This window comes from Scyliorhinus canicula, chromosome 21 (assembly GCF_902713615.1).
Source record: "Scyliorhinus canicula chromosome 21, sScyCan1.1, whole genome shotgun sequence".
NCBI lineage: Eukaryota > Metazoa > Chordata > Chondrichthyes > Carcharhiniformes > Scyliorhinidae > Scyliorhinus > Scyliorhinus canicula.
In genome coordinates, this window is record NC_052166.1 from 17,490,312 (window position 1) to 17,508,879 (window position 18,568).

An 18,568-nucleotide genomic window follows, 5' to 3' on the forward strand; every position below is an offset into this window, starting at 1 on the left:
TTTTTACAAAAAAACAGATGTACGTTTGATAATTTCAACCATGTCCAGAATTCACAATTCAGTGTTTTTTCAATCTAGTAGTATTTGTATTTCCAACAAACCAATTAGCCCAGCTCTTCTGTAAAAGGTATCTCAATAAACATTCTCCATTGTCCATCTGCGACACTCAACTCAAAGAGGCATGATAGAGCAAGAGCAAGCCCAGCTTACAGAGAAAGTGCGATAGAAATTACCTATGGCCTGCTGCTCATCCTAGACAGAGGATTGGGCCAAATTGCAATCACTTGGGTAATCTGCACATTTTATCTGTCTGTGGTGTGTCCAGATGCTGCTTACCCATTTCTGAGTGATCACCTTTGGCTGTTTGCCTTGTGAACAGAGACTCTCAGATATGTCCTGAGAGGGTGATAAGGGTGGTAGGGATTGAAGGGAAGGAAGGAGGGAAAATTGAAGGGGGGTTTATTGCATGCCAGCAACAAACTCTCAGGTGGGCTGTGGAACCAGAAGATTCTTTGCTCCTCCATCTCACATAACAGAAAGATGTGGAAATGTTTAGGTTGGTGTTTTGTGCTTCACTACAGTAACCACTGAAGAACTCTTGAGTGGTCCAACTCAGTGTCATTCAATTTAAGAGTGTCATCGGACAGCAGGTGAAAGGTCCCTCCTTTATATATAGCAGGCCAGGTGTTTGATAAGGCAGCTGGGGCAGGGCATCTGAAAGATCACCTCACACTGCTGGAGGACACTAAAATTCTGTGTCAGGTGGTCAAGCGGAACATTAGACACTGTTCTTGCTCCTTGATGAAATTGAACAACCCCTGCTGGAAAGGACCCAAGGTCAAAGTGTATCCAGACTGGCTGTAATGCCCCCTCTCTTCAGGCAGCCTGACCATCTTTCACGCAACCCGTGAGTCAGAAAGATGTGGACTTAAATCCCGGTCCTGCGGTGAGTTGAAAGTAGATATTCTCGGCTGATAATGGTGCAGGACTGATAGACAGAATACTGTCATGGGAAGCTTTCCTTTAGATCAGATATTAAACCGAGAACACATCTTCCTGCTCCGATTTATGCAATAGATCCCACAGAACTATTCAAAAAGAATGTTGTTTTCCTCCGATATCTTCACGAATACCCATCCCTCAGTCAATAACACTGAGATATTGCTGTTTGTGGGGCCTTGCTGTTTGCTAATGATTGCATTTTTCTACAACAGGAATTACACGTCATTGGCTGTGAAGCATTTGGGATATCTTGAGGTCTTGAAAGGTGCTATTTAAATCATTTTTTCCTGTAGTGTCACAAATAAAGAAGGGTTAGGAGCTTTACCAAAGGTGATGAGATATCACCTCAATAAAAGACAGGATCGTCAGAGAAGGAAGAATGCACTGAACTGGTAGTGGGTTAAAAATGCTGTTGATTACGATTCCATCTGTTCCCCAACAGGAAACCTTGACGAAACCACAGCAGCTTTCAAGTGAGTTTCTTTGCTGTGAAATCTTACTTGCTCCTGGCAAGTCTAATCTCTGAACTTTCTGTGGATCGAGGAACCTTCACAGAAGTTGCAAATATTTGAGGCCTTTGTCCAAAAGATATGAACAGAGAGTAAGTACCGCGGTAAACCTCTCACGATGAAAGCTGCTCCGAGGCCAATGGGAGATGCTAAGTGATATCTTCCCTTTGAGGACAGGTTAATCGCTACCAGAAGGCACACAAGTGTCCACCTGACTCGATACTTCATTTTAAGAACTTAAATATGATTAAAATTACCCAAATGGTCACTACGGCAGGAATCTTGCAAAGCAACACCTCACGCCTTGCTGCCTCCCCACCCGCCCCCCCGCCCCCCTCCCTCCCGACCCATCTGTAGTAGCACGGACCACCACCAAGTGGACAAAGTGCCAAAAGTGGCTACACTGTAACAAAGCCTCCATTAGCCACCACACAGTCTACATTCCAAACATTCCGGAGCCCTCTTCAGACGAAGCCATGTCACTCATCTCTCCATGTCACTCATCTTTACAAATGACAATCAGGGCCAGTTGGAACAGCGCTTCTCCAAAAACCGACAGAGAGTCAACTTCAATCTGTGACTATCCCCTGAGCCAATATTCGCAAACAGAAATCAGTGAAGTGCTCAAAAATCACAGAGGAACAGTCACTTACCTCCTGGGTGCTCTTGACAGGCATTACGGAAATCACAGGCGTGGCATCACAGGGTTCTCATTACACCATCACTCGAATCTTAAATAGTCTGTTCAGCACCCACTGGGAAAATGCCCATTTGAGTAAGGTTCCAAGTCAGGCACTTTGGTGCCCAAACTCACACACCTTTTAGTGTCTCTGCCCCACTTGCAGGGCATAGAGGTACTGAGTCTATGTAATACATCAGTGCTTCGATCATGGACTCTATATCACATACGGAAATATACATTAGACTTAAGCATTAAGGGAAGGGGAGAAACTGCACTTTTACAAGATTTTAAAACAAATGTAATTCCATCCCTGACAAGATTACATTAAGACCAATTCTTTTGAAAAAATCAGCAAAAATTTATCACTTAGTTTCTAAACTTGTAAAAGAAGCAATCTGTTTCATCTGGTGGCCAAATCCAAATCTGTGAAGGGAATTCCGTACTTTGCTGCACAGATACACAGTGCACATCACAGGGAGCAAGACATATACACAGCGCATATCGCAGAGGACAGGACATATACACAGTGCACATCGCAGAAGGCAGGACATATACACAGTGCATATTGCAGTGGGCAGGACATATACACAGTGCATATCGCAATGGGCAGAACATATACACAGTGCATATCGCAGAGGGAAGGACATATACACAGTACACAAAACAACAGTAAAAATAGCTTGCATTTATATAACATCTTTAACATAATAAAACATGCCAAGATGCTTTACAGGAGCATTATAGAACAATATTTGACACTAATCTACAGAAAGAGATTTTAACCTAGATGACTAAAGGCTTGGTTAAAGAGATATGTTTTAAAGGAGCATCTTAAAGCAGGAAACAGAAGCATAGAGATTTATGGAGGGAATTCTAGAGTTTAGGCCAATGGTGGAGCAATTAAAATCAGGAATGCCCAAGAGAACAGGATTGGTGGGGTGGGAGGGATCGACATGAGTTTCTCGGGCTGGTGGAGTTAGGGGGGAGGAGGTTATGGAGAGATGTGAAAACCAGAATAAGAATTTTAAAATGGAGACCTTGCTAAGCCAGAGCCAATGCAGGGCAGTGATCACAGTGGGGATGGGTGAAGGGGATTTGGTGCAAGTTCGGACATGGGCAACAGAGTTTCGAATGACCATGAGGTTATGCAGAGTAGTGTGGGAAAGCCGGTCTCAAGCGCATTGGAAGTTTAGAAGTGAAAACAGCACGGATGAAGTTTTCAGCTGCAGATGAGCTGAGGCAGGACAGGAATTGGGCAGTGTTACCATGGTGACAATGGGTGGAATTTGGAATGGGTACCAAAGACAGTGGGCAGGGTTTTCCAGCCCTTCCTACCAGTGGAATCCTTGGCGGGTGAGCCATGCTTAGTGCCATAGAATTCAGTGGGGCGGGAAGATCCCACCAGAGGCCTATCGCGAGCTGCCTCCACCATGAGAACACATGGGGGGGGGGGGGGGGGGTGATGGAGAGTGGTCTGGAAAACCTCAACCAATGGTTTTAATTTTCCCAGTATTTAGTTGGAAGAACTTTCTGCTTATCCATTATCGGATATTAGGCAAGTAGCTTGATAAGTTAGAGACAATTAAATGATCAAGAGGCGTGAGGTAGAGCTGAGTGTCACCAGCTTACAAGTAGGCCCTGACACATTGGATAATGTTACCAAGGTGCAGCGCGTGGATGAAAAATATGAGAGGGCAAGGGTAATAGCACAAGAGCGGGAAACAAAGACTTTGTAAGTGATATATTTTTTGGCTACGATTAGATAGATAAGAATGGATTCAGGTGAGATTAGCCCCACCCAGAAGGGGGAGAAGCTTTGGAGGACGATGGTGTGGTCAACCATGTCAAAGGCTGCAGGCAGGTTGTGAAGGACAAAGAGCGATGGTCTATCTTTCAGAAGTGTTTAAGTACTGTGGCAGAGCATGGAGATCGGAGTGGAGGGATTCAAACATGTAGGCCGGAATTCTCCGGCCGTTCGCTGGCAGCGGATTCTCTGGTCCCAGCAGCAGCGTATTCTTACCAGCACATTTCCCGGCGGCATGGGACGACTTCAATGGGAATTCCTATTGACAGCAGTGGGAGCAGTATATCCCGCTGCCAGCGAACGTGCACCGCATCCTGCCACTGAGCAACACGCGGCTGGGAGGCCGAAGAATCCCGTCCGCAGTTCTGGGAAAGCTGGGCATAGATTTGAGTTTCCATAACTCACCCAAGGGCTTTGGAGAGAAAAGGAGCTTTTCATGGATGTTGGCCCCGAGGACTGTTTTTTTGAGAAATGAGGGCATTAATGTACAATATATCATAAAATAAGGACAGGCAGTGGGAGATACACAGAATGCCATCCTTCTGAGTTAGAAAATTCTAAATTCCTCATGAAGAAGTGCCAATTGTTTAAACAATCAAATGGATATACCAATGTGCAATATTGCGATACCGATGTAGAAAATGAGTTGCGAAATGAACCCCGCAGATTCTGGAGTGGTGATCACAGCCAACAGCATACTTTGATCATTTCCCGGAATTGCTAAATATAGGGTTGTGAGATTCTCAGGTTGTTTTATGTGCATAGTGTCATTGAGGCAAGAACAAAAGGCCTTTGATAAAGTTCCACGTAACAGGTGTGTCAGAAAAGACGAAGATCCGTGGGACAGAAATGAAAGTTGTCTGAGAGACAGAAAACAGAGAGTAGCGAACGGTTGTTTTTCAGATTAGAGGATTAGAGGTACACAGCGGGGTTTTCCAGGGGTCAGTATTCGGACCACTGCTTTTCGTGATCTACATTAATGGCATAGACTTGGGTGGCCAGGGCACAATTTCAAAATCTGCAGATACCACAAATCTTGGAAGTATTGTGAAGTCTCAGGAGGGTAGTGGTGATTTCAAGAGGACATACAGGTGGTGGAATGGATACGAGGCAAATCAGAATTAATGCAGAGAAATGTGAAGTGATTCATTTGTGAGGTAGAAAGAAGGGGAGCAATATAAAATAAAGGGTGCAATTCTAAAGGGTGTGCGGGAAAGAGCGACCTGGGTGTATATGTGCATATATCGGTGAAGGCGATGGGGTAGGTTGAGAAAGTGGTTAAAATGACATACGGGGCTTGGGGCTTTATAAGTGGAGGCAGCGAGTATAAAAGCAATGGAATTATGATGAACCTTCATGAAACACTGGTTCAGTCTCATCCAGAGTATTCTGTTCAATTCCATGCACTGTACTATAGGGAGGATGGCAAGGCTTGAGGATTCTGAAAGATTTAAGAGAATGGCTATGGGGATGAGAAACCTCAGATACATGGATAAATTGGAGAATCTGATTAAAGATGCAACTAGTAGAGTAGATAAAATGAAACCAGTGGACCTAGTATTCTAAAGCCATTTGACAAAGTGCCACACAAGAGATTAACATGCAAGGTAAGAGTTCATGGTAATATATTAGTGTGGATGGAGGATTGGCTAATGGAAAGGAAGCTGAGAGTCGAGATTATTGGGTCATTTTCAAATGGCAGGCGGTGAATAGTGGAAAGCAGCAAGGATCAGTCCTGGGGCCACAGATATTTACAACCTAAATAAATGACCTAGATGAAGAGACCGAGGGTGATACTGATGATACAGAGCTAGGTGGAAGTGTAAGCTGTGAGGAGGGTACAAAGAGACGCAAGAAGATAATGACAGGTTAAGTGAGTGGGCAACAAATCTGGTTATTCATTTGGTAATAAGGATAAAAAAGAAGAATATTTTTTTTAAAGTATGAAACTTCTCAAATGTTGATGTTTGGAGAGACTTGTACTCGCATAAGTAAAAGAGAAAATTAACATGCAGGTATAGCAAGCATTTAGAAAGACAAATGGCATGTTGGTCTTTATTGCAAGGAGCTTGGAGTACAAGAACAAGGAAGTCTTGCTACAGTTGTATAGGGTGAGACCATACCTCAAGTATTGTGCGCAGTTTTGGTCTCCATATCTAAGGAAGGATATACTTGCCTTGGAGGTGGTACAGCGAAGATTCGTTGGATTGGTTCCTGGGATGAGAGGGTTGTCCTGTGATGAGAAGCTGAATAAATTGAGCCTATACTCTCTGGAGTTCAGAAGAATGAGAGGTGATCTCATTGAAACACACAAGATTCTGAAGGGGTTTGACAGGGTAGGCACTGGCTGGGGAATCTGCAACACATGGGCCATAGCCTCAGGATAATGGCACGATGATTCAGGACTGAGATTATGAAAAATTTCTTCAGTCGCCTGGTTGAGAATCTTTGGTACTTTCTATCCCAGAGGGTTTTGGGGGAATGATCATCGAAATTCTGATCTCTCAGGGAGTCAGGGCATATGAAAAATGGGCAGAAAAGTGGACTTGAAGCAGAAATTCAGTCATGATCTTATTGGATGACCGAGCAGGTTCAAGAGGCTGTGTGGTCTATTCCCGCTCCAATTCTTATGGCCTCACATACTTCGGCTGGGGCTGAGAAGCTTAAGAGGAGCTTTGATAGGAGTTCAAAATCATGAGCAATCTGGACAGAGTGGATAGGGAGACACTGTTCCTATTCACCGAAGGATCCAGAAGCAGAGGGCACTGATTTAAAGTGATTAATTGGCAAAAGAACCAATGGTCACATGAGGAAAAACTTTCTTTCACAGCAAATAGTTAGGATCTGGAACGTATTGCCTGGGAGTGTGATGGAGGCAGCTTCAATTGTGACTTTCAAGTGGATAAACACCTGAAGAGAAATGGTTTCAAGGGCTACGAGGAATAGTTAAATTGTTCATTAATAGAGCTGACATGGGCTCGGCAGGCTGAATGGTTACAGCACGGAAGGAAGCTATTCTGCAATTCTTAAACAGGGTTTCATGTCACTAGTAGCACCTCAGTGATGTGATCCAGAAGTATCTGGGATCAAATGCTAAAACATACCTGCAGATTCTTTCTCCAGACATTGACTGCAGCAAACGCCAGCTGCATCTGCTTCCTCCGAGCATCTTTGTGACGCTTGTAAGCAATCTCAATGAATATCAAGAATATTCCTGCAACAATCCCTCCAGCAACCAACATAAAGACACCTAAAGGAAAGGAAACAAAGAGAAAAGTTCAATGACTGATGCGAGGACTGATACTCCGATCTGAAACTCAAATAGATGGATCAAACCGCAGGTCCCAGCAAATCCCATTTCCTTTGTAATCGGGGTGTGCCAAACCCACTCTTAACACACCAGACAGGTATGAGGCAGCTGTTTACCGATCTCAGGGAGTATTTGTCAAGGATGACAATACTGAACAAATCATTTTATTGCGAGATTTTCCGTCACTGGTTAGCTTCACACACGAGGCACTGGCACACAAACAGCGTAAATGTGATCATGATGCGGCAACCTATGCTCATCAATGCCCAATACAACTGTAATCCAAGCGCGCTGTCCTGTTACCCGGGAAACAGCCCTTCCTGTCACCAATTTCTCTCCATGGTCATTTCTTTTTCACTGATTACCTGGAAGGTGATGGTAACTCTTAGGAGAAGTGGATATTGACGGTTGCCTAACAGGAATAGTGGCAAAGGCAAGCTTTTAAAGTTCAAATACACTCTGATATCCAATCACTTTCATGTTAATCAGTGAAAGCAGCTGACTGTCCTGTCTCCAGTCTTCGATCATTAAGAATCCCACTGGCAGTGGGAGGCTCTGGAGCAACTCTCTGCGCATCTCTTGTACCTTCCTGTCTTTGCTTCCTATCGAAGAGTGATGTGCACAGGTGTGGAATCCTTGAGATCTTTTATTCCTAAGAGCTCCTCCGAAGCAGCAAAACACGGGAAGGTTTCCATCAGTTGCATGGATGGCTCGTGGAATGCTTACCTGCCATGTTTTCAAAGGTCAGAGTGGCTGGAGCATTGCTACGAGAGTCACATTCCTGATATCTAACCCAGGTCTTGTCCAGGTCTTCCATAAAGCCATTCTCATGGAAACTAAAGAAAGATTTAAAAAAAAACTAGTCAACAAGCATTTTAAGAGAAACTGAACACTATGTTCTCGGTGCAGGCTCAAAGGACCAAGTGGCCTACTTCTGCTCCTAATTTGTATGTAGGTGCTTCAGGGAACTCAGCTCCCTGTTTGTCACAGATTTTCCTGAGTCTTCACCTGGATATATTGAATCGTCTGATAATGGTGATGCCAGTTAGCCCACACACAAGGGGCCATAGATATCTCCCTCATCCGAGAGAGCTAATTGGTTATATAGCTGGAGGGGCACTAGTCCGCAAGCATGGAGCAAGGTGAAGAGATGGGCCTCCATGAACTTGACAAGCGAATATTGGAAATTCTCAGTGATTGGAGCCGATAACCGTCAAAGAATCAGGTGTTCCTCCATTAATAATCAAGAGTACAGTTGCATAGTATCCATTTTACTGGACTAGTAATTTAGATGTCATAATCTGGAGACCAGAGTTCAAATGGGGCATCGGGAGCATTGGGGGGATCAGGGCTGAAGGAATATTCTTTCTTTTTAAAAATTATTTAAACATGGTGCCGGAGCACAGAAGCAAGTCTCGCGCCCAGCTATGGTTTGACAAAGAGTCATCGGACTCGAAACGTTAGCTCTTTTCTCTCCCTACGGATGCTGCCAGACTTGCTGAGATTTTCCAGCATTGTCCCTTTCGTGGTCAGTCATGGTGCCACCTAGCCATACTTAGTGGTAGGTAATGAACCTTCTACGCAGAGTACATACTCTGTCTTTCCCTCTCTCATGTATCTGCTAAACAATGTTGAACATGGAGCAGTAACTAATTTGTCGGCTTTGGGCAATAAGTGATAATTGGCAGTTGACCTTGTTTCATTTGAGGTCATGAGATTTCATTAGGTTGGGAGCCAGTATTGAGGTTTCCAACCTACTTGCACATCACAGGGCCCCCATCCCTGCCGGGTCACTCCTGCTGGTGGGACAGAGCATATTTTGAAAAAAGAGTTTTGCAGCCAATTAAGTACTTTTGAAATGTTGTAATGTGGAGATGTGCCAGTCAGTTCTCACACAGCAAGATCCCAGAAGTGTCAATGTAATAATGACCAGATAATCTGTCATTTTTTTGTGACGTTGCTTAAGGGATAAATGTCGACCGGGACAACAGGGAGAACTTCCCCTGCACGTCTTCAAAATAGCCACCATTTATTGAACTGAGCACCTTGCTAAGCCCATTGTTAGAGTCAACCACATTGAGGTGGGCCTGGAGTCGCATCTAGGCCAGAACAGGTAAGGATGAAAGATTTCCTTCCCTGAAGGATATTAGTGAACCAGGTGGGTTTTTACAATAACAGTTTCATGGTCAACTGAACCACAGCTGATACCAGGTGGTATGATAGAGGAGTCTGGGATGTTGACAGATAGTTACTATTTTGTAAGTATGACCTTGTCAGGCTACTGATTGGCCAGACTATCATAGAATTTACAGTGCAGAAGGAGGCCATTCGGCCCATCGAGTCTGCACCGGCTCCTCGAAAGAGCACCCTATCCAAGGTCAACACCTCCACCCTATCTCCATAACCCAGTAACCCCACCCAACACTAAGGGCAATTTTGGACACTAAGGGCAATTAATCATGGCCAATCCACCTAACCTGCACATCTTTTGGACTGTGGGAGGAAACCAGAGCACCCAGAGGAAACCCACACACACATGGGGAGGATGTGCAGACTCCGCACAGACAGTGACCCAAGCCTGAATCGAACCTGGGACCCTGGAGCTGTGAAGCAATTGTGCTATCCACAATGCTACCGTGCTGCCCATAAACTATGAGGCAGCTCTTCCAATTTGAGCTCCTGTCTTCAGACTTTAATGAGGATGATTTTTCAAGGCTGACTCAGTTGACACTGCTTGTCCTATTATAAACAGAAACCAAAATGGTGCTTTTCTAGATTTAAAAAACATGCTGGAAAGATCAAAATCTGCACTTATATGGCACTTTAAATATAACATAACATCCCAAGTCCCAAGATGCTTCACATGTAGTACGTGAGGCGATATTAGGGCAGATGGCCAAAAGGAGAGAAAGAGACAGAATGGTGAGGTTTAGCAAGACAGTTCCAGAGCTTAATGTCTCGCACCTGACAGGATGGCTGCAAATTGGGGAGCGATTAAAATTGGGTATACGCAAAATGGCAGAATTGGAGGATATGCAAACTGGCAGTATTGGAGGAGTACTGGAATCTCAGAGGGATGTGGGCTGAGAGGAGATTACAGGGATAGGGTGTGGTGAAATCATGGAGGAATTTGAAAACTGTGATGAATGTAGGAATTTCAGATATATTGCATGGTATATTCGTTGAAGTAAGGATTAAACTCCGAGGTTAATGTGTGACTGCTGCAGCCCTGTTTTATCAAAAATCCTGATTTGAAAGGCAGCATGCCTTTTATAGACAGAGGTGCAATTAAAGCATTGTAAAAGTTAGGCTAATGGAATTTTGTTTATATAAATAGAGCTCTCTGAGGGGTAGGTAATTAGAGACATTGGGCTATATTCACTGTCCCGCCGTGCCAGAATTATGGTTCAGCACGCCGGCGGGATGCTCCGTTTTGCCGGCTGGTCAATGGGGTTTCCAATTGTGGGGCAGCTCTATGCCGTTGGTAAACCCCGGGCTGCCGGCAAAAATGGAGCATCCCGCCGGCAGAGAACCCAGCCCATTGTGTTTAGCTTCGTAAGATTATGTAGTTAATGGGAGGAGACAGGGGCTCAAGCAGTCAGGTGTCGAGTTCTCAGTTTTGAAATTCAGTTTTAGGTTGGGATATGGACAGATACACAGCTTCTGTGAAACAGTGAGTTCTGTCTGTGAACAGAATAGCAGTTTCTGAAAATGCTGGCAGATTAAATAGTAGCTAGATTCGCAAGAATCTGCAAATTGGGTTCCTGAAGGATCCTTTCCTCATAGTCTTACAAATTCAATAAAATATAATAATAATAATAATAATCTTTATTAGTGTCACAAGTAGGCTTACATTAACACTGCAATGAAGTTACTGTGAAAATCCCCTCGTCGCCACGTTCCGGCGCCTGTTCGAGTACACAGAGGGAGAATTCAGAATGTCCAATTCACCTAACAAGCACATCTTGGGGTTTCTGTCCAGTATCCTAGCAACTGTTGGGGATCTGGTCCAGGATCATAATAAAACAAGGGTGAGATGTTTACATTGAGGCTGGAGCCAGTGTGGATCAGTGAGCATAGGGGCAATTGGGGAGCGGGACTTGGTGAGAGTTTGGAGACAGCAACAGGGAATTGGGGGACCTCACGTTTACTGGGGGGAGAATGTGGGACAATGGTCAGGAATGTGTTTGAATGTCACAGCTTGAGGTAACAAATGCAAAGATGAGGGTTTCAGCTGCAGATGAGCTTATGGAATTGAGTGATGTTATGGAGGTGGAAATAGGCAGTCTTGGTCATGTGGCTATGTAATCGGAAGCTCATCTTGGGGTCACATATAGCATCAAATTTGCCAGGTTCAGCCTAGACTGCAGGGAGAGGGACAGTGTGTAGCTGGGGTATGGAGCTTGTAATGGATACTGAAGACAATGGCTTCACCTTCCCAATGTCTGGTTGTAGCAAGTTTCCAATACTGGACATCAGATAATTCAGTAGCAGTGGCGAGGTTGAGAGAAGCAGTGGTGAGTTAGAGCTAGGTGTCATCAGTGTATGTGCAAAATCTCATGTCGTATCCTTAGGTACAGTGGTGACAAGTTGGCACAGTGGTTAGCACTGCTGTCTCACTTCACCAGGGACCTGGGTTCAATTCCAGCCTTGGGTGACTGCCTGTGTGGAGTTTGTGCTTTCTCTCCTTGTCTGTGTGGGTTTCCTCCGGGTGCTCTGGTTTCCTCCCAAAGATGTGCTGGTTTAGCACACTGGGCTAAATAGCTGGCTTTTAAAACAGACCAAGACAGGCCAGCAGCACGGTTCAATTCCTGTACCAGCCTCGCCGAACAGGCGCCAGAATGTGGCGACTAGGGGCTTTTCATAGTAACTTCATCTGAAGCCTATTTGTGATAATAAGCGGTTTTCTTTTTTTTCTTCTTATTTTTTCATGTGCAGGTTGGGTGGATTGGCCATGATAAAATTGCCTTTAGTGTCCAAAGATGTGTAGGTTAGGTGGGGTTACGGGGATAGGGTGGGTGCGTGGGCCTGTAGGTGGTCTTTCAGAGGGTCGGTGCAAACTCATTGGGCCGAACGGCCTCCTTCTGTACTGTTGGGACACTATGATTCAATTATGTGACATGTATGATGAGAGTTAGGTGGCAGCTGTAGATAGGCTCTCGGGAGACATCAGAAATAATGGTGAGGAAGCAGAGAGAGAAAGGACATTGCTGGTGATTCACTGGCTATGATTAGTTAGATAAGAATGGAACCAGGTGAGCACAGTCCCACCCAGCTGGACAAGTGGAGAGGTATTGGAGGAGGATAGTGTGGTCAACCATGTTAAAAGCTGCAGACAGGTTGAGAAGGATGAGGAGGGAAAGTTTATCTTTGTCACAGTCACACAGGTAGTCATTTGTGACTTTGACCAGCATGTTTCTGTGCTGTGCCAGGGGCCGAAACATGAGGGATTCAAAGATGGAGGTCCAGAAAAGATGGTCCAGATTTGGTAGGCAGTAACTAACACACAAGTTCAAGGACTAAGAGAGAAAAGGGAAATTGAACTTGCAAGGAGAGTAGGGTGAAGGTTTGAGAGAGGGGTGATGATAGCAACTCTGGAGGTGAGAGTGACAGTGCCAGAAGAGAGAGAAAGATTAACAATGCGTAGCAAAATGAGGACCCGGCAGAGAAGTTGGGTGGTCAGCAGTTTAGTTGGGAACAGGGCCGAGGGAGCAGGAGATGGATCCCATAGACAAGATGAGCAAAATGCAATAGGAGAGTAACTAGAGGAGTTAAGGAGATCGGGATTTTCGGATCCAGTGTGGGTGGTGGTGCAGTGAAGGAAGTTTATGGACATTTAGCATGGTGGCCTGGGGAAGGGAGGAATGTGGCAGAGGGAAAATATACATTGACGTTTCAAATGTTGATCTTTTGTCAAACTAAACATGTCTAAAGGAATCATTAATTTACCTGTTTGATCCACTGCTGCTGCTGGAGTGTTTCTAACCTGTTTTGATATTGTCCATCTGACTGGGCCTAAATAAAGAGGGGCTGATTGATGTAGACTTGGGGTTAAAAAACATGTAGGTCAATGCTTGTATTGAGTTTGAGAGGATATAGGGAGAGAGAGAGAAATGATTGATTTAGACTGAGCTGAGCTTTGAGTGAGACAGAACTGATTCATAGATAGAACAGTACAGCACAGAACAGGCCCTTCAGCCCTCGATGTTGTGCCGAGCAATGATCACCCTACTCAAACCCACGTATCCACCCTATACCCGTAACCCAATAACCCCCCCCCCCCTTAACCTTACTTTTTTAGGACACTACGGGCAATTTAGCATGGCCAATCCACCTAACCCGCACATCTTTGGACTGTGGGAGGAAACCGGAGCACCCGGAGGAAACCCACGCACACACAGGGAGGACGTGCAGACTCCACACAGACAGTGACCCAGCCGGGAATTGAACCTGGGACCCTGGAGCTATGAAGCATTTATGCTAACCACCATGCTACCGTGCCCACCTGTGAGGGTTTAGAGTGAGGGGGAGAGGCAGATAGATTAGAAAACAAAGTTTTCAGATTACAATGTCAACCATTGATTTCCCAAGAAGTTGGAGGTGCAGCCATGCACCAGGTGTTTAGAATATCAGCAAAGTGTGTCTTACCTCAATATAGCGAGTGAGACAGCCTGTTTCCATGGACTGTCCTTGCGCATCCCGATGCCAAATCCCGATCGGAAGAACAGTTCTCCTGTGGTGATGAGATCACACTTCTGCGAGGCTTCGAACTCCAGAACAGCCGAGTCCCAGATGAATGCGTGCAATTTGCTAGAATGACACAAACCCTGATTAGCAGCAGTTTCACTGCATCTGTAACAGCCCATCAACGCCTCTTAAATATCACCAAAACACTTTCAGAATGGCAGCCGGACTGACTGTATCAAACAGCAACCCCTCCCGCCCCGCCATCTCCCCAACTTGATTTCATGGTTTGGCAGTTCGGTGACTAGATTTAACCATTAAAGGTTCCCCATGCCACTTTACAATACTGAGCATGGTAACACCCAGTGATTGTTTGAATACAGACCATAATGGGGAATCCTTACCATCTGACCTCCTGCCTGCTGCGATAGATATAGAATTTACAGTGCAGAAGGAGGCCATTCGGCCCATCGAGTCTGCACCGGCTCTTGGAAAGAGCACCCTACCCAAGGTCAACACCTCCACCCTATCCCCATAACCCAGTAACCCCACCCAACACTAAGGGCAATTTTGGACACTAAGGGCAATTTAGCATGGCCAATCCACCTAACCTGCACATCTTTAGACTGTGGGAGGAAACCGGAGCACCCGGAGGAAACCCACGCACACACGGGGAGGATGTGCAGACTCCACACGGACAGTGATCCAAGCCGGAATCGAACCTGGGACCCTGGAGCTGTGAAGCAATTGTGCTATCCACAATGCTACCGTGCTGCTATGACAAGAATCAATTTTCTCTCACAACGTCCTGTCAGATTATCACACAGAAATTCATTCCAACCCAGCTCTTTAGATACAGGGTGGAATTTCCCCTAAATGTGGCAAAGTCTGGTGGCGAGTGGGCAAAGCCCTGTTTAGCCCATCAGCGGTGACGGTGGGTTCCCCCCCACCGTTATCGAAGGCTCTTTTGGAAACAAATTTCAGGCCACGAGATGCATGGCCATCACCTAAGCCCATTAATCATGGGGGAGCTCCATTTAAAAGCCGCCCCAGCACTCACCAGCCACTTATCCTTGGTCCATAGCTACTCATCGATGCAAGGAAGTCTTCCCCCAAGTTCTCAGATGCCTCCCTCAGCAGACTGCTAGATGCTGTGGAGGTGCGGCGTGACCTACCCTCGCACAGGGAGGAGCCCAGCTAGCAGGGACACCAACCCAATATGGGAGGTGGTGGCAGCGGTGGTCAGCGCCAATTGCCTGCACAGGGCAACAGGTATCCAGTGCTGCAAAAGGATGAATGATCTCCTCCGTTTTGACAGGGTAAGCCTCTCTTTCCATAACTTGTAACTCTCGCACTCACACACCCATCACCCATCCACGGGGAGCTCACTCACAGCCAGCTAAAGGGAAACCACCACTCCCTCTCCCACACATCTACATCTCCCCTGTGGGTTGTGTCCTCATCACCTCGCTGTTCACACTCCCCATCCACAAATGCCAGGCCTCCTTAGAATCTGCCCTGACACATGTCCTGCTCACACTCTCCGCATCCGTTTTCATGCAGGCTAACTGGCATACAATGAGAGGGAGAGATCCCAGACAGGCAGAGGAATATTCCAGTTGTAAGTTGCCTCTTACTTCAAGGAGCGAGCCCTCTAGCTGGCCAGGGAGTAAGTCGACCGCTCCTGTACCAAGGGTGAGGTGGGCAGTAATAAACCAAGTGAGGATCTAGTGCGCCATCATCCATCACACCAAACTGACGTGAGTCATGTCTCCTGTATGCCCCAGCCATGCACAACTGAAATCTCCCTTATCTCATAGGCACATCAGGGGAGCAGCCCAAGGAGTCCACCAGCAAGGTCCAAAAGAGCTCCGGCACCAGCCAAGATGATGTGTCCAATATGGACATTGAAAAACCATCAGAGCTTTCACCCAAATCTTCCACCAGCGCACACACACACACACACACACCTTGGGGGGGCCTAGTTTTAGGGAGGCCTCAGGGCACTCACTCTCTGTGATCCACAGGAGGCGGAGGAAGCCCCAGAGGGGGAACAACAGGAGGCTGAGGAAGCCCCAGAGGGGGATCTTAAGGACAAGTGGGAGGAGGAGCTAGGCGGGGAGCTGAATGCGGGCCTGTGGGTGTGATGCACTATTAATGACCACAGAAACGAGGTCGTAGTCCGAACTGAAGGCTAGATGTTTCCCCAGCAGCTCAGGTACAGAAAGGAAGCTGCGGGGGATACACGGGCTTTAATACTCCACCTTTACTGGGCGGAGCTACCTTACAGCCTTAACCAATAGATAACAAGTTTACATACCAATGGACCAATAAGCAGCGAGCCTTATCCACCAATGGTGTCTCGGCATTGTTAGGTACCGTAATACCTCTAGTCATACTACCACAGGGCAGATGCCCTAAACAGGGTAAATTCCTCTTCATCATGTGCCAGGCTTAACTTAATCCAGTTTAAGGTGGTCCACCGAGCACACATGACGGCAACCAGAATGAGCATGTTCTCTGGCGTTGAGGATAGATGTGCGAGGTGTGCAGGAAGCCCAGCAGATCATGTCTATATGTTCTGGGCATGCCCAGCTCCTAAGGGATTCTCGCAGGGATTTGCTAAGACAATGTCCAAGATCTTAGACACACGGGTGGTGCCGAGTCCAGAGATAGCGATCTTTGGTGTGTCAGATGATCCAAGAGTTCAGGAAGCGAAAAAGGCCGACATATTGGCCTTTGCCTCCCTGGTAGCCCGGAGACAGATCCTTTTAATGTGTGTGATGTGGAGATGCCAGCGTTGGACTGGGGTGAGCACAGTAAGAAGTCATACAACATCAGGTTAAAGTCCAACAGGTTTGTTTCAAACACTAGTTTTCGGAGCACTGCTCCTTCCTCAGATGAATGAAGAGATATGTTCCAGAAACATATATATAGACAAATTCAAAGATGCCAGACAATGCTTAGAATGCGAGCATTTGCAGGTAATTGAATCTTTACAGATCCAGAGATAGGGGTAACCCCAGGTTAAAGAGGTGTGAATTGTCTCAAGCCAGGATAGTTGGTAGGATTTTGCAAGCCCAGGCCAGATGGTGGGGGTGAATGTAATGTGACATGAATCCCAGGTCCCGGTTGAGGCCGCACTCATGTGTGCGGAACTTGGCTGTGAGTTTTTGCTCGGCAATTCTGCGTTGTCGCGTGTCCTGAAGACCGCCTTGGAGAACGCTTACCCAGAGATCAGAGGCTGAATGCCCTTGACTGCTGAAGTGTTCCCCGACTGGAAGGGAACATTCCTGCCTGGTGATTGTCGCGCGATGTCCGTTCATTCATTATCACAGCGTCTGCATGGTTCTCGCCGATGTACCACACTTCGGGACATCCTTTCCTGCAGCGTTTGAGGTAGACAACGTTGGCCGAATCGCCCGATTATGTACCGTGTATCTGGTGGGTGGTATCTCACGTGTAATGGTGGTATCCATGTCGATGATCTGGCACGTCTTCCAGAGATTGACGTGGCAGGGTTGTGTGGTGTCGTGGTCGCTGTTCTGAAGGCTGGGTAGTTTGCTGCAAACAATGCTTTGTTTGAGGTTGCGTGGTTGTTTGAAGGCAAGTAGTGGGGGTATGGGGATGACCTTGGCAAGATGTTCATCTTCATCGATGACGTGTTGGAGGCTGCGAGGAAGATGTCATAGTTTCTCCGCTCGAGGAAAGTAATGGAAGACAAAGGGTACTCTGTCGGTTGTGTCCTGTGTTTGTCTTCTGAGGAGGTCGGTGCGATTTTTTGCTGTGGCGCATTGGAACTGTCGATCGATGAGTCGAGCGCCATATCCCGTTCGTACGAGGGCATCTTTCAGCATCTGTAGGTGTCTGTTACGCTCCTCATCTGAGCAGATCCTGTGTATATGGAGGGCTTGTCCATAGGGGATGACTTCTTTAATGTGTTTAGGGTGGAAGCTGGAGAAGTGGAGCATCGTGAGGTTATCAGTGGGCTTGCGGTAAAGCAAAGTGCTGAGGTGATCATCCTTGATGGAGATGAGTGTGTCCAAGAATGCAACTGATTTTGCAGATAGTCCATGGTGAGTCTGATGATGGGATGGAACTTATTGATGTCATTGTGTAGTCGTTTCAGTGATTCTTCGCCGTGGGTCCAAAGGAAAAAAATGTCATCGATGTATCTGATGTGTAACATCGGTTGAAGGTCCTGTGCGGTGAGGAGGTCTTGTTCAAACTTGTGCATGAAGATGTTGGCGTATTGAGGTGCGAATTTGGTCCCCATGGCTGTACCGTGCATCTGGATGACGAATTTGTTGTCGAAGGTGAAGACGTTGTGATCCAGAATGAAGCGGATGAGTTGTAGAATTGCGTCTGGAGATTGGCAGTTGTGGGTGTTGAGTACTGACGCTGTTGCAGCAATACCGTCGTCATGGGGGTTGCTGATGTAGAGTGCCGAGGCATCCATTGTGACGAGGAATGTTCCTGGTTCAACTGGTCCATGGGTGCTGAGTTTCTGTAGGAAGTCCGTCGTGTCGCAACAGAAGCTGGGCGTACCTTGTACGATGGGTTTCAAGATGCCCTCG

At 46.4% G+C, this 18,568-nt stretch overlaps 1 protein-coding gene across 7 annotated transcripts in view; it reads right to left on the reverse strand.

The window, feature by feature from the left end:
• Positions 1-18,568, reverse strand: part of LOC119955564 (glutamate receptor ionotropic, NMDA 1) — a 221,420-nt gene that overhangs the window by 44,009 nt on the left and 158,843 nt on the right. For 6 of the 7 annotated variants that reach the window (XM_038781881.1, XM_038781882.1, XM_038781875.1 and 3 more), the window contains 3 exons: positions 13,956-14,117; positions 8,034-8,143; positions 7,102-7,247 (listed from right to left, as the gene is read on the reverse strand). In XM_038781881.1, the coding sequence (XP_038637809.1) occupies positions 7,102-7,247; positions 8,034-8,143; positions 13,956-14,117 (418 nt within the window). Of the gene's footprint in view, positions 1-6,173; positions 6,231-7,101; positions 7,248-8,033; positions 8,144-13,955; positions 14,118-18,568 lie in introns of all 7 variants that reach the window. The other variant, XM_038781877.1, reaches the window with a different exon arrangement.